This window comes from Triturus cristatus, chromosome 3_1 (genome assembly GCF_964204655.1).
Source record: "Triturus cristatus chromosome 3_1, aTriCri1.1, whole genome shotgun sequence".
Lineage (NCBI taxonomy): Eukaryota > Metazoa > Chordata > Amphibia > Caudata > Salamandridae > Triturus > Triturus cristatus.
In genome coordinates this window covers 261,474,438-261,501,303 of record NC_140583.1, presented here as the reverse complement: position 1 = coordinate 261,501,303, position 26,866 = coordinate 261,474,438, and the positions used below count along the sequence as shown (strand labels likewise).

The 26,866-nt window shown below is 43.8% G+C and overlaps 1 protein-coding gene across 1 annotated transcript in view; it reads left to right on the top strand.

The window, feature by feature from the left end:
- Nucleotides 1-26,472, top strand: part of CSPG4 (chondroitin sulfate proteoglycan 4) — a 404,024-nt gene extending 377,552 nt beyond the window's left edge. Inside the window, exon 10 of the mRNA XM_085643854.1 lies at nucleotides 17,005-26,472. Within this exon, the coding sequence (XP_085499980.1) occupies nucleotides 17,005-18,965 (1,961 nt within the window). The 3' untranslated portion in view covers nucleotides 18,966-26,472. The remainder of the gene's footprint in view (nucleotides 1-17,004) is intronic.
- Nucleotides 26,473-26,866: the final 394 nt, after the last annotated feature.

Here is a 26,866-nt window from a genome sequence, read left to right as displayed (position 1 = left end):
GGTCTATAATTTCCTGGACAGAGAGGGTCCAAGGCGGGCTTTTTTAATATGGCTTTTACCACGGTGTGCTTTCATGACGAGAGTACTATTTCTTTTGCTAAGGAGAGATTTAGCATCTCTAACAAGGTAAGAAAAATTGAATTTGCTGCTTTGGCAAGGATGCATGGTGGAGTGGGGTCCAACGGGGATCCTGATTTAACTTTGCTGAAGAGAACTGTGAGGCTATTCAAAGTCATGTTGGAAAATTCTAAGAGGCCATTTTGCCTACTTTCCTGCTTGCCTTTGTTAGGTTTGGGGGCTGTATCTATATCGAACTCTTGGAAAGTTAGATAGATATTGGTAATCTTTTTTTTTTTTAAACTCACATTGCACTGGGATATTGAAGGTTCGGCAGTGGCGCTGTTTGAGGTGGGCTCCAATAATGTCCTAACATTCTGAAACATTTCACGCAGAGCACTGGAGGCGCAGTTGATTTTTTTACCTTAATAATACGCAACATGGGCAGTTTTAATTTTGGTGTGGTACCTCCTTAGTGTAATTTGCTTGTCTCTGCATAGTCTTTCCTCCATTTCCATTCGGCTTTTTACATACAAGATTTAGTGTCTGTAGAAGGGGAGTAAACCAGAGGGTGGATTTGTCTTAATGCGTCTGGTTTCGATTTTTAAGGTGATATGTTGATCCAGCAAATGTTTGATGTTTACTCCGAGAGCTTAATTGAATACTCTTGGAAGCTGAAATCAAATTCAAAATTGGATGCCTGATCTACAAAGCAATTCTACGGAAAATGCTCAGTTATCTGACCAAATTATTAAAAATATATGGTTGCAAAATTATCAAGAAAAAAAAGATCTCTTTAGCTGTAGATGCCCAAATTTAGAACTTTCCAACCAATGAAGCAGTCCTACTCAGGCGCTGCAGCTAGCATCTGGAACACTTTACCCAGCAACTAAGAACACAACTTCCTTTGATGTCCTTCAGAAATGCCCATATTTTCAAAATGTATTTGTGCTGATTTCTTGCCACCTTAACCCTGTTTTTGTGAGTCTGTACCTTTGAAATGACATGTATTGCTGCAACCCTCTCTTTCCTCCCCCTCCTGACCCTCTTTTCTATATAGGGCTCTCGGACACTTTTGTTTTATTATCAGTTACCCTTTTTCTTACCTAAAAACGGTACAAGCATAGTTGCCAACATTTGTAAATTTGAACAAAGAATCCTGGGACATTTTGCAGCACAGGGCTGCTGCAGATAGAAAGTTCTTGTTTGTGTACCTGTGTGTGATAAAGAGAGCCAGTTTCTGCAACAATATTACCCAGGACAGTCTCCAACTTGCCGGGACAGTCCCTGCAAAAACGGGACAGTTGGCAACTATGGCACAAGATGCATTCTTATCTCCCACTGGTTCAGTTTCTATACTAAAATCTATTTCTGCTTATAGGATTGTACAATGATAAAATGTGCACTTATACTCCAAGGCACAGCTGCGTTATATGAAACGATAAAGAAAAAAAAACTTAAACCTGTTCTTTTTCGCATAGAGAACTATTACTTTTCCGAGGCGACGATCTTAAAATGAGTTGTTAAATTACAAATGCCTTGAAAGATGGCCACTGCGGATGTGTGCATCTACTACAAGTATCTATGGGCCCGATTCACAGAACTAACTTAAGACAAAATCCTAAACTTACTACTTTTGGTATTCACAGAAGTTAGGATTTTGTCTTAAGTTTGTCTTAAGACAAACTTAAGACAGACTTAAGACAAACTTAAGACAGACTTAAGACAAACTTAAGACAGACTTAGGACAGACTTAAGACAGACTTAAGTTAGGGTTTTGTCTTAAGTCTGTCTTAAGTCTGTCTTAAGTTTGTCTTAAGTCTGTCTTAAGTCTGTCTTAAGTTTGTCTTAAGACAAAATCCTAACTTCTGTGAATACCAAAAGTAGTAAGTTTAGGATTTTGTCTTAAGTTAGTTCTGTGAATCGGCCCCTATGAGTGCATTTGTAATATTTTAACAAATGCTGTTCATGGATGCCGCCGTTGGCCGAACGCATCCACAGCAGTCATTTTTTATTGTATTTTGGTTTATGTAAATATATCCTATACAAAATGGCCATTGGTGATGTACATGCTTTGCAGCTGTCATCTATTAATGTGATTTGTTGAGCTAAAGCATATCTAATCATAGGTTCTCTCCGTACATGCCTGCAAATATGCACTTAGGGGCGGCCATTTTTAAATGGTCACGAAACATTTTAAGATGGCCTCCCTCCAATACAGTGGAGAATAGTCAGAAATAGAATTTAAAAAAAAGAAGGGGGTCTTTGGAACGGGCACTAAGTCACTGTGTTGAGGGATAGAAGGGTGAAGTTAGGGATAGGAGAGTATGGAGAGGAAATATTCCCTCCCAGCCATTGAAAAGCAAGATCTGATGTTAGCGCTGTAACAATATACAACGCAAACAGAGCACCATGAAAACATGATATTTCTGGCAAGAAAAACACAAGAACAGAGAGGAAAGCTTTTGAATCGGGAGAGGAGAAAGGAGAGAGACAACAATCATTCAATTATATCAATGGGTTGACCCAAGCCCCCTCGAAGTATATATAATGTACTGGAGACAAGAGGTCTTCCCAACAGATGGTTAATACTCTTTGTAGCCAAGTCAAAACAACAGACAGAGGTTCAGTAGCCCAGTGCTTGGGAGTGCCATATCAGAAATAGTCAAGAAATCTGGATGTTACCTTTGATTGCCTTGGGCCATAAGCCTCTTGCATTGACATACCCAGAACCATTTCTGGTAGCATGCTGAGTGTCAAAAAGTCAAAAGCACCTTCAATACTGCATAACAGATGACTAAAACATATTAAATACAATATTGATAGAGGTCTGATCTGCTGTTTTAAAGCATTTTCTAGCACAGGGGAATCAGCCATGTGATGCTAGCACTATACAAAGAAAGGATGGTAGGGCTGAGTCAGTCTCAGGCTTGCATGACATGATTCATTGTTCCCTAGCCCTACAGGTCTTCAAGTAGCATATGGGAAGCAGCCCCAGCTCTGTAAGGGACAGTTTGTCTATAGTTTAAGGGTGGAAGATGTGCATTTCCCAACAAGCCTGGGAACATTTTAAGATAAAGAGGCCGGAAGTGGCCAATGTTCTCTCCTGCTGACTGGCTAAACCCTGTGACCCTGGTCCTGCCCAGGCTCCCAGACTCGAGTTCAGATGCTGATGGGCTCATGTCCAAAGGAGGACATCACGTGCCTTCTTATTGTCGTTTCCCAGGCCAAGTTTAATTGTTTATATTTGTTTAATGATAACAAGAGAAACAATTATTTCAGCTGTGTCATGGTATTTTGCACAAAGGCCAGAAAGTCAGTCTCCACTCACCACTCCCTCGCTTTATCTCATTCTATCCAGTTCGCTCTCTGCCTGCAGTTGAATAGACTTGTTTCTCCATTTTTAGGCTTCGCCTACAGGCAGTTTTTTTGCTGTTTGTCGTCAGATATCTACAGCAGGCAATATCAATACTCATAGTGGGATTTGAATTAATGAATAAATGAATAAGATCATTCCTAAAGCGTATTAGCTGCCCCACGGGGCATCCAGGCACTGAAAGGAAGGCAGTGAGTACAGCAGCTAGCATCAGACTAAGGCAATTTGAAAAATCAAGTTTCCAATTGCTTCCTTATAGGAGTTTCATCTGCAGTGTTGCATTGGGCATATCATTTTATGCTTTAGCCACTACATAAGAGAATGAACACCCACATCTTTTAGTGAGCCTTATACTCGGGGCCATATTTACAAACCCCTATCGCCACCACAACGTCACTTTTCTCGACGTTGTGGTGGCGATAGGGGCTTTGCCTTATTCACAAGGCGGCATTAAGCCGCTTAATGTGGCTTTACACTGCCTTGTGAATAAGGCACCCTTTCAGGCTATACTTAGCGTGAAAGGGGCAGGCAATGGGTGTTGTGGTGGGTGCTCCACTGCAACACCCGTTGATTGTGACGCTGCCCAATATTTACAAATGATAGGGCAGGGTTCTCTCTCGCCAATGTACTCTGGAATACTCGGTCAATGGACCGTTTGTACCTGCTTTAGAAGTGTAGAGGGGAGGAATAACTCATTAGGTCCGACTCACAAGCTGAAAGAATTCTGATTTCGAAGAATCACAGACTCCAGTTTCCAGGTTAGTGGGTTTTATTACAAAGCTAAAAGTAACTGGACATGCAGGTACCTCAAGACGAGAATGTAAAAGTACATCGGAACTAATACAAAGCCAAATCTGCGTGCTGGATCGTGAAAAGAATGATAAATTCCAATAGCAGAACGCAGGCAATAGGTGTCCCACGTCAAGATCAGACTTCATTGAAGGTTCGTAAGTATAAAGCATTAGTCTGTCCCTACACTACTGCTAACGTGACATCCCTACTTAGCATTCCCCATGCAAGTTAGGAAAAGGTGTCAGCGCGTGAAGATTCCCATTGTATGGGTCAAGTAGCCCCAGGCTACAGAGCTCGTTCTAAGATGCTCCTTACCTCTCCATCAATCTCTTCTCCTAACTCAACCCCCGGGGCACTGTCCCTAATTCAAAACACCAAATCATAAAACACGCCGATTAGGTATCATCCAATCACCTCATCCCGCTGGGAGCCTCCTCATAGATGGTTTTCCATTTAGTTTCGATACTCCAAGCTCTTGGCTCGATGACCTTGATTCCCAGGCCTTCTCCAGTGAGAAGGAACACCGTCTCACATTATCAGTCCTCCTTGTACAAATGTATCTTCTCCTCCCCGAGCCCACCTCTTAAAACAAAAGCATTATTCTAATTAACAAACATAAATTTCTCAACCTGCAACAGAAACGTGAGAAAAGAACAAATCCAACATGCACATGAAATTCAGACTTTAAATCTAATACGAAAGCTTCCAGGGAGAATACATTTCAGGCCTACAGAAACCGGCCAACAACAGAGTAAGGCACATAGGCCTTACGAAACCACATATAATTCAACATTTTATTAAGCATGTCTAAATCTACACGTTACGTGAGCACATCAAATACGCAGTGGCGGCTCGCAAAGGTAACGCTGTGGGGCGGGGCCGGGGCCGGGCGGGGCTGGGTGGTGGGGTTCAGTGGAGTCCGACATACGACGGACGATATTTATTTATTTATTTATTTATTTACATTCACCTTTGCCGTCGTATGTTGGACTCCACTATCACCCACCAAGCCCCACTCCCGCCCGCCTCCCCGCCCCACAGCTTTACCTTTGTAAGCGGCCATTGCAAATACGTGAATAATTGTAAGCCTCATACACTCATTCTACACGTTAATGTTTTCAGCTGAACATGTATGTATTCCAAGATGAATTTCTTGCATATCACCTTTCACATTATTACAGTACACATTCAACTGTTTCATGTTAATACGACAAAAGAATAAATGCAGGTGCGAACTATTCATAATCATGTTGCACTCCTACAATTGGAAGAGCACAATCGCGCTCTATCACAAGGGTGGCGTAAATATGGGGCAGCGCCAAAATTAAGACGAGTGAAAACCTGGTCTAACCCTGGCGCAACAAGGAGAAATGTTTAATTTCTTCTCGTTTTTGCTGTTTCCATGTGTGCTGCGTTGTGCAGCACACATAAAAACAGCACAACGCCGTGATTGTTTAAGCGCAGGAAGGTATCCCTTCCTGCACATAAACTATCATTCCCCTCAACGCAGACACCCTTGCACTATGGTGCAAGTGTGCCTGTGTTTGTGCTAGGCAGCTAAATTAGCACCAGCACAGGGGTAAACGCAAGGCAGCACCGTATTCTTGTAAATACGGTGCAGCCCTGTGTTTCAGAAGAAGCAGAGCGTGGCGGTAAGCCAAGGAGGCTAACGTCTGTTCCGCCACTTCCTTGTAAATATACCCCTAGGTATCCTCAGGAGACAGGCATTAGGAGACCTCAGTGCTCTGAGGGATGATAGGGGGTCAGCCTATCTCAGAGCTGTTGGGATTCGGAGCTATAAAATGCTCAATGGGCCAATGCTAGTGTTTAAAACCGAATTCTGTTTTCAAATTGTCTGGCACTGTTGTTGTATCAGATGTTTAGAAATGAACTTCCGGTACAGTATCTTTAAGATCAATCTGGCTGCTGCATTTTGAACAAACTGAAGACGATCCAGCAGATTCTTCTGGAGTCCCAATTAGAGTACGTTTCTGTAATCCAGCAGAGCAGTAATTAAGGCATGTAATACCGTTTTTCATGTCTCCATTGGCAAAATTACCATTATTTTCCACAAAGAGCCTGAGAGGGACCAACATAATCCTGCGACTAACAAAATTTGGGACGTGAAGGAGAGCTCTATGTCATATATGACTCCCAATGTTTTTGCAACAGTCATGGGAGGCGGATGATGTCCTAAGTCAAGAGGCCAGCAATCATTAGACCATACCTCAGCTAAATTGCCAAAAGCAGATTCTCAGTTTTATCTGAGTTACATTTAAGATGACTTTATCTCATCCTGTCAAAAACAAGCTGTGCGTCATCTGTATAGGGGACCATGTTGATTTAATGCTCTTGAATGAGGGACTCAAGAGCAGTCATGCACACATTAAATCAATCAATCAGTGCGTTTGCAAAGCGCACTACTCACCCGTGAGGGTCTCAAGGTGCTGGGGGGGGGGGGGGTCAGGAAGATCCTTGTGGGACCCCATACTTAAGTGGTTTATGATCAGAAGAGAAGAGAAAAGAGAAGGTAGAGAGCACCACTCTATAACCATCTCAAGGCCAAACCAGAGTTTCCAAAATCTGCAAGCCGTTCCAGTAGCATGGTGTGGGACACTATTTAACACGCCACCTAACAATCTACATCTGTGAATATTAAGGCGCTGCTCTGTTACTGGTCTAGACTTGAATTAATTAATTCTGCAACTTCCAGCAGTGCCATTTCGGTGCTGTGCAGTCTAAAGCATGACTGTGAGGGATGGAGGGGACTATGTTGGTTCAGATAGATGCTTATTAATAAGTTTCTCCAACATTTTGAAGGTAGCCGATATACATGAGACAGACCTAAAGACGTCAAGAAAGGTAGGATCTAACGAGAGATTGTGCAGGAGAGGATCCACACATGCCTGCTTCCAGAGGTTGGAGTAAACACAAGGAGATGATGGATGGAGCGGTGAAACTTTTCAGACACTCACCTCCAGTCACAGATCTGGGTTGAATTCATCATCGCTCTTTAGCTTACTTATCTACCCCAGTTCAGACACAGCCATATGCGAATCAGTCTTGACCCTGTAACTCATGGGAACAGTCCAGCCCGAACTGCCAGGACAGGTCCTCCATGGACCGGAAACAAGCATCCTGGGAATGGTTTCTCCCTCATCAGCTAGGCTAGCTTGACGCCAGAGGTTGGAGACCATGGCAGTGGTGGTCAAAGACAGATTATAGAGTGCATTGAAAATAGGATTGATGACATCAACTGCATCGCACAAAAGCGAGAAGGACAAGAGACAAAGGGAGAGCTAGATTCGCCTATAAGAATAGCTAGGGCACATTCCTCCTAAGTTATACTCCTAAACTGATTCGCATATAAGAATAGCTTGGTCACTTTCCACCAAAGGTATACTCCTAAACTGAGAAAGAGTGCTATGTGCTACTCCTGTAGTGAGAAACTGTAGCATCCAGTTTAAGGAGTCAATCGTAGTGTCATAAAATTTCAAGTGTATTTTTTAATTTTTTTAAAATGAACAAAGCCTTTCACATAGTACAGAAAAAAGGGTGATCATCCTGTGGAAGCCTAGGGAGTGAACAAATGAGAGTTTATTGTGCACATCAATAGTTTGGTAAATATACTGAAAGTTTAAAACAATATGCGTGCTAAACTGGTATGTATGTGTCTGCCATACATAAAACAATCTGTTAAATAAAAGCTAAGAACAACTCGTTTCTTAGACCTAGTGAGCACAGCTTGGAAGAATGTATCACAATAGAAAACAGGCTTAATTATGATTAAAGCTCCCTGTTTTCTGTTTTTAGGGATTTTTGCAGATAAATACAGACAGAAAACAATGTGTTTTCTCTCTGCGTTTATTTTTAAAGTGGATTAATACAGAAAATTGTGCTGCTTTTCAGTGACTCTTCGTGCTATCTTTCATGAATTATAGCTCAACAGCTGAGCAGATGGACAGCATGGGAAATTAAAAAACAGGATGAAGTTTCTTTAAATAACAGCATTTGTAAATATACATGCGGGGTAAAATGCTAATATTTAGCAGTGGCTGTATTATTGTGTAATAATTGGCAGCTTAAATAGCTAAAACATGACAGACATCAAAGTATAATTGTGAGTCCATCAGTTAAATAAATATGGAACTATATAGCTTTACAATTTCATTTATACGCAAAACACAAAAGAAATATGGATAAATACAGACAGAAATGTAAAAAAAATAAAAATACAATAGGATCCCTAATTATGATTCCACAATCATTTTCCTTTACTTGTATTTAGATTCTTAAAAAAATAATGATTTGTTCTTATATAACTTCATGGGAGTATCTTTACTAATACAGAGCCCACTCCTGTTTATTTTAAGCTTCTCTGTTGCACCGCCACACCCCTATTCTTCTGCGTCAACTTCTCCCCGCACGCCACGCCTCCTATTGTGAATTTAGAGGGCCTGTCAGCACCTTTTACAAATTTCTCTTTCACGCATATTTAAATTAAATGTTTTTTTCATCTTAGAATGAAAAATAAAAATAAACAAAGTGGCGGCCATGTCATACCGTATGTGCGTGCATGCGTGGTGATGCATGCCCTGGCATACAACAACAACATTGTGTGCTGCAGTAGCATGGCAGAGACCACACACGCGTGGTGATGCACACATATGTACACATCATCATGCTTTTTCCTTTTTTTCATGATCTTGCACAGCATTGGAAAAAAGCCTTTCTTCTTTTTGCCGATGCTGGACAGTATCAGCAAAAAGAATTGGCAGAGCCAATAGGTTTGCACTAGCAGCCAAAATGCAAGAACCATTAGCTTTGCCAATGCTTGTTTTGCAGCTTCCTCCATGTCATTGTCTATCTCGCCATTATCTCTCTCTGTCTATCTCTCCTATGTTTTATTATTACTCACAGGGACATAATCAACCCCCACCCCCAAACCCACTCTTAGAAGCTTGAGTGGAGATGCATGGTAAAGGGGATGACACTGGGCAGGTATGTTTAAAATAAACCTTTAGATTGCTATTTATGACTACTTTGACTGTGATCAGTGGCGCTGTCAAGGGAGGGAGGGAGAGAAGGATGAAGGGGATGGAGAGATGACAATATTAATTGGCAAAGATGGATGGAGGACAGGATGGAAAGAGGCATGAAGTAATGGCGGGATGAAGAGTGGTTTGGATGTAGAGTTGGATGGGATTGATGAGAAGAAGAATAGACATATGAAAGAAGGAGCAACGGAGGGAAGTAAGGATGCAATGGATGGAAGGATTGCTGGAGAAAATAAAGGGTGGTTGGTGATAGGGAAGGGAAGAGAGAAGGATTAATAGGAAGAAAGAAAGAAGAAAGAAGGAAAGGATGAAAGAGAGAAAGAGAGAAAAAGAGAAAGAAGGAAAGAGAGAAAGAAAGAAAGATGAATGGAAGGATGGATGTATAAAAAGAAGAAAGAAAGACAGAGAGAAGAAAGAATGAATGGAAAGATGAATGAATGGAAGAATAGATGGTTGGATCCATGGATAGAAAAAGGATAGAAAGAACGTTGGAGAGAAGGAAGGAAAAAAGCAATAAGAATTGACGATGGTGTCCATGATGGGTTTAAACACATTCACTCTCTTTATTCTTTACTTTAATTTCAGTCTTTCACTCTCTTGGTAGATATTTCCTCTTATCTTACCATATATATAAATCCTCCCATAACAAATTACTTTACATTTTCGTCAGAGAAGGGATGATTTCCCCTCAAAGTGCATCCTTCCATATCAGTGTCTTGGTAATATCCTTCCTGGAAAAAAAGATTAGGTGGCAGGAGGTAGGAGAAATTTGCCTACCTCCAAACTGTCACGCCTGCCTACACCCCCCCAAACTAAATAAATCCCCTCACCTCGGAAATCCTCACAGCACTTGCCTGGAGAAATATTTAGAAAGCAGCAGTCAGCAGAAAGTCCCATACATCCGAACTGTAATGCGGCCTGAAGGCACTGGTAGCTTTATATAGGAGTGAAAGTCCCATGCAGCCCGCCTCGTCTCTCAGATTGGCTTACCTTTCATCTGGAGAGGTTTGGTTTTAATTCCTCCTCTCTATAGACCCTAAAGGGTCTTGGCCCCTTTCTCAGTCTTAAGTAGGTTGTTCCTCCATCTTAGCCTACCATAAAATGTTCTCGTGGTATCTCTTTCCTTTTTGTCCTGCACCTTCCCTCTCCTGGAACTAGAGGTGGGAGAGACACTGAGAGCTCGAGCCAGGCTCAAGCCTGAAGGTTGGCTCTGGCTCAGCTCAAGGTCCTGTTGGAACCTTGTGGTCAACATAGGCGTTCCCCAGGGTTCAGCCCTATCACCTATTCTTTTCAACCTACTAATGGAACCCCTAGCGAATGCATTGAAATCTGCGAATATCTTATATCACCTGTATGCGGACGACACCCAGCTGTATTTGAAAATCTCCACTCCAAAAGACATCATCTCCCTCAACGCTATTCTACAGAACAACCAAAGTTGGCTCACGAACAACCACCTCATGCTTAACACAAAAAAAACAGAATTCATTTTCATCTCCCCCCCCAATCACACACCAAAGATAGAGCAGTGGTTGAAACACCTAACATCCATTGACTGTTCTCCCCTCATCATTGACTCTTCGAAATCCCTGGGAGTCACCATAGACAGACACCTGAATATGCAGTTACACATCACTAATGCCACCAAGGAAGCCAATCACCAGATGAGTCTACTAAGGAAACTTAAACCCTTCCTCCCTCAGACCGACCTAAAAATGGCAGTGCAAGCCTTAGTGCTACCAAGATTAGACTATGGAAACACCACTCTTTGCGATTTCCCCAAATACAAGCTGGCTCCGCTGAGGGCTTCTCTTAATGCTGCAGCAAGATTGGTATCAGGATCTAAAAGAAACAGCCACATTTCTCCGACCTTGAAAGCGCTGAACTGGCTGCCCTACGAGGCTAGAATACAACTAAAGGTTGCCTGCATGACCCATAAAGCACTACATAATAATACACCCAGTTATCTAGCTCTAAAACTAGAACGTTCCAGAGGATGCAGACAACTACGAAGTGCGAGCTCCTTACTTCTGAAACCACAATCCTTTCATAAAAAGAGAACTGGTTGCAGGGCTATTTCGGGGATCGCTCCAAAGATTTGGAACTCCTTACCTCCAGTGGTACGGGGGATATCTTACTTTACCGCCTTCAAAAAAGAGGTAAAAATACTCCTAATGAATAAATTCACATCCTAAGACTTGATTCTAGGCTGAGATCGAGTCACCGATACGATCCTCATATCGCTGCTAACTCTTGTGGATTGAAAGAGAATATTATATGTTTGTTTATCTCCTCAATACTGACCTAAGGCTCAATAACTGTATATAATATAATGCTCTGTCGCCCTCTGGGATCTTTATACGTTGTCTACTGGCCACCTATGTTATCTTACACTATTTACCTCTTTTGTAAGTAATGATGAATAACAAATGCATGTATACTACCTCATTTCGTATGTCTTTATATATATATACTGTAAAGCACTCTGATACCCTCGTGGGTCACGTTCGCGCTATATAAAACCTTATAAATAAATAAATAAATAAAATAAACCTCAAGTCCATAACGAGCCAACCTTTTATGTGGCTTATGCCTGGCTGCCTCCCCATGCCCTGGATGTGGCATTACGGCCAGAGCTGTTGACTTTGGACCTGACAAACCTAGTTTGAGTCTCGGAGTTGACTACACATCCTGTGATTCTGCGCTCATCACTTAATTTCCATATCACTATAAATAATGAATGGTGACCTTGTATAATGTGAGGGGTGTTTATGCAAAGTGCTCCATTACTTTCGGGTCTAGTTTGCGCTCTATGAAAACTAATGAAACGTGCAGAAAGAGGTAAAAACAAAGCTTTAACATAAGAAATGTTACTCTTTAATATTCTGGGCCAGTTCATGGTTTAAATGACAATTGTCTTTCCTCTTAGCTCACTAAAGGTTCATGTTTAAAAATTATCACTTTTAATAACGGAATTCTCAGTGCAGTGCAAATGTGATGTAATAATATCAAAGCTTCCATGTGCTAAAGAAATAAACGTTTTTGAATTTTGAGGAGACTTTATGGTATGTTACTTGATGTTTGGTCTATGATTTACATAGCAAACATTTTCAGGGTTCGGCTCGTGCAGGGCTGTTTCTACCATTAGGCAAGACTAGGCGGCCGCCTAGGGCGATAAAAGGGCTAGGGCGGCAAAAGTTTTTTATTTTTTTATTTGAACCTACGAAAGTAAAGCTAGGTGGCCGCCTAGTCTTGCCTAATGGTAGAAATGGCCCTGATAGGGGAACGACAAGGTGGGTATTTGTGCAAAAGAAAACGTAAGCCACACACGCTAACCAGCTGATTCCGTAGCTTAGCAACGCAAACTGAGTTGCCCAACATCAGAGTAAAGGGGCGTAGTTCTATGGTGACAAGCGCGCAAGGTGGTATGTATACTCCGAGGCCATCTTGGACTAGCTTTGCATAGTCTGATGTGAGAGTTTCAAATTTAGTACGCGAAGGGGTGAGGGGGTTCCACTGTTAGGCCCTATTAGCCTTCAATAGCTGCCTAAGCGTTATTATAACTGCTTCTGCAAATTAAATAGTAGCTCAGTGCACCTTTTTCTGCACTTCTTTTTGAAATCTAATTCTATTTCATTTTTCTTCCGGACGAATAATACTTACTATTGTACTTCTCGAACATTATACCCCATGTTTGCGCTAGCATACTTGGAAAAAACAAGGTAATTGACGTAACACCTGTTTTAAAATATAGCAACAAATCCCTCATTTCAAGATGGCGACCACGCAAATACACTACTCTGGTGACTCCACGAGCCGCAGAATATTTCCGCTGTATTTCAGACTAAGAGACGGTAAACGAGTTTCCTGGGTTTCGGGGAGAGAATGGGGTTTGCAGGGCAGGGGCATGTCAGAGGACTGTAGTGAAAGTGAACTCAGTTTACCATCTTCCACTCAGACTACTGTGCCTGTTCTTTCTGCCCTCGTACCTGAATGTGTAGAATGGAGTCAGACGTCTCGGATAGTACGGAGCTCTCCCTCATCAACAGGCATATGATATCACTAGGTATGTAACGGTTGCTCGTCCTGCAACAATTCACTGCGGAGTTTTATGAAAACCTGCTTTGTCTTTCCGCCCCACACCTCGCTTTGATCAGCCCCTAGCCCCTAATTGGACTATTAAAAATGGTTATTGTTCTCTTTCCGGGGAATTCTGGGCTGAAATAGTGGCAGCTCAGTGAACTTTGCGCCTGTTGTCATAATAATAGGCTGTTCGTGACTAACAAAAATGAATGTGTCCTCATGATGTAACGCACTTGACTCATCGGTGGTATTTAAACACAAGGATCTATTTGGCATCCGTGTACATAGTTCTGTGAGTGCATAGCTACCGTAACAGTCTGGCCTGGGCCTTTCGTTGAGGTCGTTGTTCCGGTCTGACTGCTGTGATCGTGTTACCTGATAGTAAATGAGAGTAACATAGAAGGGTTCGGCAGTAGAGGGTGTGCCTCTCTAGTCTGGATGACAGGTGGAGAGAGTGATGGTAGTAAAAGGGAGGGGGAGGCATTTTTCAATTCTCGCCTAGGGCAGCGAAACACCTAGAAACGGCCCTGGGCTCGTGCACAGGATCTAAGATTCCAGACAGGCCCTTGGCTCGGCTCGACTTTTCCCATTAATTTGTTGGCTTGCCCTACCATAGCAGGTGAGGTGCCGGGTCCCTTGTCTGCACTGATTGCTACCGCCCCGCCTGTACTGAGTCACGGGGACTCCGTAGCTCAGAGTACGTCAGCACGCAGTGGTGAGGCCGGACGCGGCCGAACCAATCCATAAAGGGGGAGCTGCCTGCTCGTGGTCAGTCCCAGACTGAATGCCTGTGTGAGCTAATGTCACTCACAGGGGGACGGGGCATAGCTACAGCTGCCATGAGGGGTCCCGAGTCCACCGCTCACCGAAGCCGAGAGCTTCTCCGCTCTCTCCCCGAGCTCGGGCCCATCTAGAGAGCTGGAGATCTTGCATAGGCAGGTACCCCACTGTTGAAGTGCTTGGTTTCCCAGAGGTCTTTCCCGTTGCTGAACTTAGGTGACTATGAACTTAGGTTTCTAGAATCGGGATAAAAGAGGGCTTTGTGACTAACTGCATAGGATACTTGTTGGAGTCTTGAGGGACTTAATTAATATCCCAATCTACCATAGATGGCTTGATAGGCTTGTTAGGGCCGGCCATTGCTAGCATATATAGTGATTGATATAATACAAATGAGAAAAGGGTGAGGAGCAGGCACAAATAATAACCAGCATTGGCAAAACCAATAGGTCTCGCACATTTTGACCACCAGGGGAGGAAGAGAGGATAACGGGATGCTTTTAAAAAGAGCTGTAAAGCGGTCAGTGCTGGCTTCTTCAAGTCGCTTTTAGGTCCTGATTGCGAAGACGAGCAGGAGGTGGGAGGGGGCGAGGAAGGGAGAAGAAAGAGTGTACAAGAGTGGGAAATGAGAAATGAGACAGTAGGAAGGAGGGAGAAAGCAAAAGAGAGAAGAAAAGTTGGGAAGGAGAGAAAGAACTAGAGAGCAATGCTATTAGGGGAGAAATGGAAAGAAAGAGAGATTGGAAATGGATCAAAGAAAGCAAAATGATTGGGTAAAGAAAAGATAGGAGTGTGGCATGGGAACAAATCAATTAAAATAAATATTCTGTCAGAGGGAGCGGAGAAGAAACAGGGACTGGAGAGAAGGTGAGAAGGGAGAAAGAACAGGGGAGGGTGGGGATAAGTTAAGAAAGATTTTTAAAAAAGAGCTCTGGAGAAGGCAGCAAAGAAGAGTGACAATTATGTGAACGAATGGTAAGTTATGAGGTGTTCCAAATCCATTATCAGACTCTAGAGTCTTGCAAGCGAGAGCACATGCGCTAGCGCATGCTTTCGCAGGCTCGACTTAGGGGCACACAATGATACTCCAGTGGTACTGCAAAGTGTACCAGCAAGGGAAGTATGAAAGACAGGAGTATTTGAGTAAACACACCGCACCGCAGTTGTACTCTGCTGCTTTCAGTGCGATGAAAGCCAGCCAACTGCGAAAGCAAGTCAGAGCAGCCTCCTACGAATGAGGCGAGAGAAGCAACACTTCCTGTTTGTGAAAACCTGCAGCATCTCATTGCAGGTCCATGAAAGGAGCAGCAGTGTAGATACAGAAAATGTAGAAATGCCGCCAGAGTGATCCAAGCTCAATACAGAGGGCACCTCGCTACGAAACAAACTATTGGCTTACAACAGAATCTATTCTGCTGTTGTGGTGTTGCAAACTGCTTACAGAAATATGCACTCCAAGAAAGAGGCTTGTATGTTCACATCTGCAGTAACAATTCAGGCCTTTTACCGTGCCTAAATAACCAGGACACGTTGCAGTAGTGGAAGCATGCCATCACGAGAATCCAGGCTGAAGGTGAGGATGAGGCATGGGCAGCATAATTACTGTAGGAAGCTGTGCTCTTTGTTCAAAAATGTAAATTGATACTTTTATAGCGCACTACTCACCCGCAAGGGTCTCAAGGCGCTGTGGAATCCATCCTGGCTTTCCCTGTGAGGCGTCCACTCCTGGGCACCCCCAAGGTGGAGGCCAGGCATCCTTAGAGTTGTGGGGGCCGTTGTGGAGATTAAGCAAGCTATTGCCCAGAGTTGCAGAGTGGGACTCCATGATTGGAATGGCACCGAGGCAAGAATTATCAGGTCCATGGAATTTTTGAGCCCAAGACCCGCCGAGGCGGGGAATTGAACCCTGGTCCCGGGCTAGACCTCTGCATCAAGGTCTACCGCTCTAACCATTGAGCCACACTTCTCAAAGACATTACTGTTGAAAGAAGTGCATCATGAAGCATAAAGCAGAACTTAGACACAAGAAGGAAGCTTGTATTCACTTTCAGGCTGCTTAGGGGGGAGAGGGGAGTGGGGTGCATTTGATCAGGGAACAAATGCACCAGTGGAAGAAAGCTGCTGCTGTCATACAAGTCCAGTATGGAATATTCCGGTAAAGACAGCTCTGCCTCAGACTCCGCTGTGCAGCAAATGTGATGCAGCGTCATTTCGCTGCATCTCGTGCACAGCTTTACCAGAGGCAGTCAAAGCATCTGCAGTCTGCATGCAAGCAGCATTTCTTTAAGAGGAGGGAGGCTCCAGTGTGCCTACAAGCACCTTAATGTGGCTAGGTTTTTTAGGAAAATCCAAAAGCAACATACTGCTGGAGATGGTTGGGACTCAAAAGCAGTCTGCTTGCACTTACTAAAGAAGCTTGTATTTTCCCCCTGCTACACCAACATACCAGAGGCTACTGCTAACACTAGAGCTGAATTGGAGAGAGGATGTGGCGTGAGCACCAGAGATGCTGACTCTGGAGCTGTGGAACCAGGTTTGAGTCTCGGCGTCTACTTGACATCCTGTGATTCTGAACAAATCACTTCATGTCTCTATGTCTAATAATGTTGAAAGAATGTATCGTAACTGGTGCTCAATGTCAATGCAAATATTAGTTGTGTATGCTGTTTAAATTCTCTGTTGTTCTTTATATAGTTAAAAACCAACAAAATCTATTTTAATTTAAATAGCAGGTGTGGGTTGATTCTACTGTTGTAGAGTTTTGTAAGAATGCTAGCTGATGAGGTTTTGATATTTTCTTTTTTTCTACAGGGTTCTGTTTAACTATGAAATAAATTACTTATGTGCATTTACTTCCAGGTCTTAGTGTCGCAAAGAATCAACGTGCAACGATCAACACGTCATCCCTGGATGCCTCCAACCTGTTGTCCAGGCTCCCAGATTCCAACAGGTCGAGCTATGATGTGGTGTTTCTGCTGAGTGAATTCCCCAGCCACGGACACCTCTCTTTGCCTGATGGGCCTATCATGGAGAAGCGCCCTTACTTCTTCCAGTCAGATCTACACAGTGGTGGGCTAGAATATGTCCACAACAGTTCTGTAACACAGGAGGATAGTTTCAAATTTACACCTTGGATCTGGCCCAGCAGCCAAGATTTCTTTGAACCTCCAAAGGACCCGGGTGCTTTCATCATCTCAGAGTCTTTCAACATTACCATAAGGGACGTTTATGAGTACCCACCCACACTGCTGACCCAGAATCCCAGCCTGCAAGTACTGCAAAGATCAACAGTGACACTCACCGCAGAGCACTTGAATGTGATGGACATTGACAGCGCCCCTGACAAGATAGAGTACACCATCCTCAAGAGGCCAACAAGCGGCTTTCTGGCACACTCGGACAACAGTGCTGTGCCCATCGTTAAGTTCACCCAGGAAGATGTGAATAAGGGCAGGCTCATATTCATCGTGACTGGGAGCATTGCCGCTGACGCTTTCAGCCTCAGCATCTCCGATGGATATAACCCACCCATCCACACGTCTCTGAGAGTGGAAGTGCTGCCCGCTGTTCTGACCGTGACAAATAAGAAGCCAGTGGAGATCCGCCAGGACCAGAAACAGACAACTCTAACACAAGATCATCTGTTGGCTGTGTCAGATGGGGATCAGCAGAACATCCTGTATAGGATAACAAGGGCCCCACAGTTTGGCCAGTTGCGGGCCAACCAGAAAGTGGTGCAAGAGTTTTCCCAGAAGCAGGTGGACAAGGGGGAAGTGTCCTTTGTCTTCACAGACTTGTCTTCCTCAAGGGATGAATTTCTGTTTGTTGCGACCTCAGGTGGAGCTAACACCACAGGTGTTGTTTTGATATCAGTTAAACCTTTGGTCAATATTCAACGTGGGATCATATTGCCAAGAGGAACGACTGTCCTCGTGGACACCCATATTCTGGATGCAAGTGAGCTGGCCAACAAGACGAACAGTGTCCCCACCTTTAAAGTGCTAAGAGCACCTAGGAGCAGCCGGTTTGTAAAAGTCGTGAAAGGTGGGAAGACTCGCCCCATGTCTGCTGATACCTTCACCCAGAGTGACCTCGAGCAGGGGCTCATCGGACTGGAAGTGCCTGAGGTAGAGAGATCTGGGCAAGCCGTGCAAAACGACAGTTTCCAAGTAGAGCTGGCAGCCAACGGTGTCCCACCTGCCTCCGCCACACTAAAATTCACTACCAGAATTTATGATCCATCCTTTCCCTATCATGCAACGCTGCTCCGATCGCCCCAGGGACCACAGGCACCAGAGACAAGCAGTGCCCTCTATGTGGATTCTTATACAATGACAATGGCACCTTGGCTCCATGGCACAGAAGACAGTCTTACTGCCAACAGCTCAGGTGCAGGCATTTCTCAAACAGTCCCATACAGTCAAGCGCCTACCAACAACCCACCCATGCAAAGAGCCTCATTTCTCAGCTTCATTGAAGCCAACATGTTCACCATCATCTTGCCAGTTTGTCTAATTATCCTTCTGTCTGTTCTCGGCCTCCTCCTGCTGTACTATCTCATCAGGAGGAACAAGACAGGGAAACACCATGTCCAGGGTACGACGTTCAAACCGAAGAACGGGTCTGTGGACAATGAGACCTTCAGGAAGACAGACCCAAACCAAGCCATTCCGTTAAGCACCATGAAGCCACTGGAGTCCACCGGGCCAGAGTCACCGACACCCAAGCCTATGGAGACTGGGGGGCAGGCGGACCCCGAGCTCCTTCAATCCTGCAGGACATCAAACCCCGGCCTGAAAAACAGCCAGTATTGGGTCTGAGTGTCAGTGGCACATTCTGAAGACAAGACTGCACTTAATACTGGGATTACTCGATCCTGGGGGATACTTCCAATATTTGTTTTTCTACTTATTGTCCACACCCCTCCGCACCAACAGGGACCGGTACCGGGTTACCCTATGTCTCTCCCAGCTGAGGGAATATGTCCTGTTGGGAACTTCATCTTCTTTTTCGTGGGAATGGGAAAGTGGAAAAGGAAGGGATCAGGGAATGGAGGAAAGTGACTCATCTTTGAAGGAGTAAACAATTTGAAGTGGGCCTGAGGATAAGCATGTTCATGTTGATAGTGTGGGATCTTTCCTACACAAGCTCTCACTAGAGTACAGAATTGTTCTGTTTATTCAGTAATCTACCTGTTAAGTACTTCAACCAATTATCTTTCATATCACGTTGTCCTCGTGATGCTGTCTCAAATGAAAAGTTACCCAAGAAACGGCGGAAAGTTTGTGCATAAAAAAGATCATAGTTTGTAAACTTCACGTGAAGGAGGTGTGCAGAATAGTATCCACACTGAAATGCTTGCTTTCAAAATTGATCTGTTCTACCGATTCTTTCAAAGTGCAAAAATGAACACCAGAAATGTATGTGAATTGATGGAAAGGCCACGCTGGGTACCGTTGGGAGATGGGAGATTAGAGGTGATGCCCTTGGGTCACTGGTATGTTAAGCACAAGTGACTGTCTACCACCAACGCCTGCTTCACAGTCTGGAAATGCACCTATAACAGAGCATCCTCCAATGTACCTTTGCCAGGCCTTGAAACAAGTCACGTGGTATCAGATTTGTAACTCGATGATGCACCTCGCTTTTGCAGGTTGATGCTCAAATATGTGAGGTGATAATTAATTCAAGTCAACAAGAGAAAGTGTCCCTGCACTGAAGTTCACAGGTCACAGTTGCTGTGTTAAGACACTGGCCAAACAATGGTCCACAACCCCCTCCTTGTTTCTGAAAAGGATGACCGTCCCCTTATTGCCACTAGGAAGAGGAAGTCTTCGAAAGCAGTGGCATGTTTATTTATTTCTTTCATTTTGGCAATGTCCTCTGAGTAACATTGTGTGTATATGTAGGTTGGCAGCAAGAGTCGACTGTCCTTTCTTAATGGTCGAAAGAGCTGTAGGACAAAGCCAGTCCCCCAAATCAGTGGCATAAGGCAGTGCCCACAGTCGTCCAAGCTACTAACTCCTCAGGCCTCTCACCAATGTGTTCTCTTTGTTAACATCTGTTGGACCATCCTTCTCGGGCTCACGGATATATGGTTAGCTTTAAATATAAATACCATCCCATGGGCTCTAGAGTGAACTATGACAGTAATTAAGGCACCTCTAACCAATCCTTCAGGCCCTTTGTTTACCACACACACTGATCTCAAGCTAAGGGCCACATTTATGCCAAGTCACACAGTGCAGCGCAGTAAGTCACCTTGCTGCACTGAATGAGAGGGAAAAAGCAGGAATGCACCGTATTTAAGGTAATATGGCGCATTCCTGCCCTTTCCCTTGCGCTGGTGCCCTTTTGGGTGCCCAGCGCCAGTGCAGGCACCCTTTCACCATGGTTCACGAGTGCCTGCACTGCATGCAGGATTGGTTTTGTACAGGAAACAAAAGCAATCCTGGGAGGCATATTCCTCTTTCTATGTGTGCTGCAGAATGCATAGAAAGAGGAATAAATAGATCTGTTTTGTCCTCGTTACGCCACCCTGGGGAAGATGTAAGATTTTGGGGCATTCCCAGGTTTACAAGTTCTTATAAATCTGAGACTTCGTTAAAAACCATGGGATTTGTGTGGAAACACCCACGCAACGCCCATGGAACACCTTCCCAGGGCATAGTAATGCAATACAGCCGTTTGCCCTGTGTTGCTTCCCTCCAGATTTTTTGAGCCGCTCAGAGTCACGCAAATTGGCTTTGCATGGCTTCAAAAATCAATCTTAAGGTTTGTGTCGCTCTTGCACCACATTGCATGGCACAAGAGTGATGCAAACCAGGTCTTAAATATGGCCCTCAGTTCTTTGCAGTATTACAACTCCATGGATTCACAGATTATACCAAGAGAAGCGTTTTCCAGAACTGCAGTCACGTTGGTCCTTGCTCTTACTAGTACTAAGCTGTGTTCTTCCTAGTACTCAAGGCACATGGGTTCTCCCAGTAACTGAAACAAAACGAAGCTAGGTTCAAACACTCAAACCAAGACAACCGCTTCCCAATCCTGGAGTTACACAGGATTCAATTATCAGTTATATCATCTTGAGCTCTTTCTATTACTGTAGGTACAAGGGTTCCCACACAAAAATCTAACAGGCCAAGCTATTCAGCCCTCAAGTCCAGTGCTTAATTGGTAATGGAATGAGTGCCGGTGCCCAAAGGTCTGCTCTAAAATCCACGTCCGGTGCAATTAAATGTCAGTGCACCGAATACCTCGGCTGCATAGTCTTAAATTCACACCAGGCCTCTTTAATCCACTACCACACACTGACTGGCCCTTTATCTCACTCTTGCAGGCTCCTGCCTTCTTCCTTTATGACGGTTTTTCCGTCTTTCGCCTCCAAAGTCTTTCACTTTGTTCATTTCTCCACCTCTTGTTCTCTTTTGTAGAAAAATAAGTGCCAGTCCTTAAAAATAAGTGCTGGTGCCCCCCACTGGCAGCCACCTGCTCAAAATAAGACTTGCCCACGCAATTGTACACAGTGCAGAATTTATAAAAAGAAAAAGTACGCAAGCCCAAAGTTTTGCTCAGATGCCCACGGCCGGTGCAATAGAATGTTGGGGTGCCAAATACCAAGACTTCGTAGCCTGGATTCCCACTCATGTCGCTTTCGTCCACCAGCAGATGCTCTTTGCCTCTTTATCTCACGCAGGTTCTTTTTCATCCCTTTCTTTGTCACTGTTTTTCCCTCTTTCTCTTCTTCCTTCTTTCCGCATTTTCTGTTTTTCTCTCTTTTGCTCAGGGTAAAAATCCAATGAGGAAAAATAAGTGCCGTTTCCCCAAGTTGAGAGCTGTTTGACCCCACCTGCTCCAATTAAGCACCAGTACCAAGGTGTTGTTCTCTTTTTATAACTATGGTTATATAGATTTTAACAGTCAATGCTACCATACGGAGGTTTTTCAGGTACTGTAATCATATTGGCTCCCATGCCCAATTCTACCAACATTGACTATCCCCAGTATAGCAGTCACACTGTTTCCCACACTCCGTTATACCACGATGAACTATTCCCAGAACTGTAGTCACGTCTGTTACTGCAATACCTGCTCATGCCAGTACTTTAGTCACCTGGGTTCCCTCAGTCATTAACATCACGCTGAACTTTTTTGAGCAATGTACTGAAAGGAATTCCCACACTCACTGATACTTATCTGAGCTTATCTGCAGATACTCTGGTTGAGGCGCAAACCAATATCAGTCTCCGTGCTCTTTGTAGTACTACAGTGACAGTGGGTCTGACATTCACAGCCACATTGGTTACCGCACTAACTAATACCAACCTGAGATCTTCCCAGAACTGTAGGCACACAGCTTCCAAAACATGCATTAATAGCAAGTCTGATTCCTCCCAACCGCGAGAACTCCTAGGTTTAGCACAAACTCAAGCGATGAGTCAAACATTTTCCACCCAGATGAATATTCTGAAGTTCTTAAATCTTGTCCAGAATCTAAAGATTCTTCACACTGGCAACAAGTATAGCACTACTGACTGTATTAATTCCATGGATCACATAGCTACATAAACCAGGCACATCTACAACCAATTCCACAGGCACAAACAGATCCCATAAACACAGGTACCAAGCACAGCCAATTTGAGACCCTCGTGGATCCCACATTCACACTCACAAAACACAGCTTTACCCAACAGCACAGCAGATCATACAACCATGATTCTTGCCTGAGGGCTCTCCAGTACCCCAAACCCATAGATCCCACAATCACACCAAGCACAGCCACTAACTCTGAACATTATTTTGGTGCTAGGGGCAAATAGAATGTTGCAGTGCTCTGTCTTAAAACACAAAAGGCAATGTTTGTGCTGTTTGTTGTAATGTGGCACCAACTAGTGTTAGTGCTGTAAAGCTGTTGCTTTATCTGGGCCTATAGAATCACCAGCCATGCACATAGCACTAACCAAAGTAAGAGCCTTCCGGATCCCCCAGACACTGACACCTGGGGCCTCTCCTTTATCCCAGCCAAGAGGATCCCATATCTACTGACCCCATCTAAAGATGGTCTGCTCAACTATTTGCTTCATAAAAACAGCACTACTCTAAATGTGTTATGTTATGTTATAACAATTTATATAGCGCACTAATACCCTTGGGTGTCTAGGCACTTTTGGTCCAATGCTGTAAGAGGGAGACTAAGTTTTAAAAATCCAGGTTTTCAGGTGTTTCCTCAATTCAAGAAGGGATGAAATCTTCCTGAGAGAAAGTGGAAGAGAGTTCCATATCCTGATGGTGCTATGTCTGAAACTCCTCCCCCCCCCAGTTTGCCTTTTTGACTCTGGAGGTGAGCATTAGGAAAGCATTAGCCGACTGTAAAGATCTGCTAGGAGAGTACCAGCTAAAAGCATGCCAAAGAAATTGAGGGCCTTCTCTGTAAAGTGACTTGTGTGTGATACAAAGTGCCTTGAATTTCACGCGCTGCGCGAATTGAAGTTCCCCTATTTTTGTAGTGTCCTATTAATTTCCCTCTCTGATATAAAGTTGCACCCTATCCTATGTCCATGGCCTTCTGGACCCCCATACGTACAAATTGCAAGTTGGGCATTTCTCACAACATTTTGTATCATAGATTAACCGAGAACCCACCAGCTGGCTGTGGCATTTCAAACTTTACACTCATTGCCTTAAATCTAAGCATTGCCAATCTCTGCAGCCATGTCATTTTTGCTATTGATAGAGCCCATTGTGAGTGCTTCCTACTGACCTGGGTACCCTGAATGTGAACCTCACCCTCAAGGAACAGATTGTAAAAAGAAAACAAAAAGGTTTGGGCTGGTACCAGCTTTCTCTGTTATAGAAAGTGAAAAGGTTTCTTCTAGAACGCAACTTCAGAACTGCTGTTCAAGCCCTCTCACTCTTTCATCTGCCCATGACCTACAAGGCTCACACGGGCATGCTTTAAGGACATCCAACATGCCGCAGCACATCTCACCCAAGGCCTGAAGAAATATGATTACATCACCCACACACTGATGAAAATCCACTGGCTCCCCTTGTCAACCTGCACAACCTTCAAAACCAGCTGCATCATTTACAAAGCCATCACGAACAGCACCCCCACTTATCTTGCAGGCATGCGCACCATCTCTGGTGTTCAAACCACGGCCGCAACCAGGACACCACCAAATGGCAGGCTATGGAGTATAAAAAAGGAAAAGTAAGACAGCAGGGATTTTACATCTATGCATCCAGGATCTAGAACAAAATGCCCAAATCCATCAGGATGGCCCCATTGCTGAACCAGTTTTGGAAAGAGTTGAAGGCTTTATTTTAAAGAACACATCACAATGAAGGAATCATTCACAACCCAGCTACCTCTCCTATCACTTGTTGACTTTATGCTTGTCTTTGACCCTGTACAGTGCTCTGCTGTGTTTGAGCTAGGTTTGCGCTACAAAAATAATATATACATGCATACATACCTAACTGCCTGGTTATCACACTCGGGGGCATATTTACAAGGCCCCTGTGCCACCAGAGTGTCACATTTTTTGACTCTCCAGTGGCACACAATGCTGAGCATCTTTACAAGGCCACGTAAAGCCACCCTGCGTGGCTTTTCATGGCCATCTAAATATGGCCCCTTTCACGCATTACTCTGCGTGAAAGGGGCATTCCATGGGTGCTGCTGTGGATGTTCCCATACAACACTTATGGATTCTGATGCATTCCCAGACTTACAAAGTTTCATAAATCTGGGAATGTGTCAGATACAAATGCCTCCCCAGGGAAGGCATTAAAATGGCACAACGAGGAGAAATACCTCATCCTTTGGTCTTTCCATATGTGCTGCAGCACACATAGATGGAGGAAACACCACCAATGGTTGTTTTTGTACAGGAAGGTCTCCCTTCCTGCATAAAAACAATCATCCCTAAAACGCAGGCACCCTTGCACCATGGTGCATGGGTGCCTGCGTTGGCGCTAGGCAGCCAGTTGTGCACTAGCGCAGGGGAAAGCACAGGGATGTGTCGTATTTCTGTAAATACGATGCATTCCTGCACCGTCCTAGTGACGCAGCTCAGCGCAGCAAGATGACTTGCTGCGCCACGCTGCGTAACTTTCTAGTAAATATGCCCTCCAGTGCCTAATGCAGTCTTGTAGGTCCAATGATTCCTTCAGATCAATTACTCCACATCCACAAAAGACTATAATGAAATATCTCGGCATTCGACCTTCAGCCATAGAAAGTATGAATTCTGAAAGCACATTATGTAGCTGTAAAGCTAGTGCATCCTGTGTTATTGTGCCTCTTGTCAAACAGCCTCTTGACTCTCAAGGCTGTCATTTCTGCTCATTCCTGCTGTACTTTCTGTCAATGATAAGAAAAGTATGTTTTGATGATGGCGTGGTCTCTTCTTTGTGTATATACTTATGCTTTTCTAGAGAGATCGCCCGCACTGATCTAAATGACTGGGGACCGGCTAGTCCAGTCCTCTTCTGCAATTCCTTTCAAAATAACCCTTCATGACCATAGCACTGTTTGCACCAGGGTTTTTTTTGGGAGTATCTCCTCTTGGCACTGCTGAATTACTCATGCCTCAAAGATGTTCTCTAGTACAACAATCAACACTTGTACTTTCTGTAATAACGAGCTGGCTGATGTTTATACATCTATGTGCAGACATGATTCCCATTCCACTTCCCTTTTCTGGAAGATCATGTGATTTGGTCCACAAGCTCTATTCTTCTACCCAAAGCTCTACAGCTGAAAGAATGACGCCACTCCTCTAGCTGTGCTAGTAGGGGAAGTTTTCACATTTTTGCTTTGAATATGGTACAATTCTCCATGGGGCATCAGCCAATGGCAGCAGAATATTCTACTGAACGTCTCTCTGGCGTGGACTATTTTCTCAGGGCATGTTATAACTACATGATATCTTTCCATCACCTTAATGTTATTGAATTGAGCCATATCAACTAAAGAATGCCCAGTTTCAAAACACATCCATCAGGGTGTCACAATAAACAAACTGCTCCTCTCTGTCAAAGATATGTATTTATGCTAACAATTGCACCCCTGACCACCAACAAAGGAACCAGATTACTGCTGCCTGCAGCAAGAGACTTACCATCTATCCCAGACAACCATATCATCAAAACCTTTCCTCTCACATCTCATTTCAGGGTGGGATTTTTACTCGACCCATGGCTCTGATTCAATTACATTGTCAAATCTAAAAGAATATGAATATTAGAGACACCATTGGATGTGTACAGATTGTACACATATTAGTAAACAAACAATAAAATCCGAGGTCTATACAACGCAACTAAAGATACAATTCAGAAGTTGCCACACAACACTTATATTGAGTGTAAAGGTGCAGAGAGGGTGGAGGTCAGGATGTAGAGTGAAAAAGTAAAGTAAAAAAGAGAATATCTCAATAAGGTTTATTGGCATCCCATCATTTCACTTCCAAGTGCCCAGTGTCATCTTCTGGGATACCAAGCAACTCTTCTAAATCCCTCTTTAGTCACAGAGGGAGAATGAATGAGTTGTATCCTCTTATCAAGTTCTTGTCAGAGGAAAATGTATAAAGAAGAGTCTTTCTTACAAAAAAGTGCAGTGCAAGTAGAACAAAAAGATGTGATTTAAAATAGCATAAGCAGAAAAGACAGAAAGTAGTGTACTTCTTGCTTATATTCTTAAATCGCATTA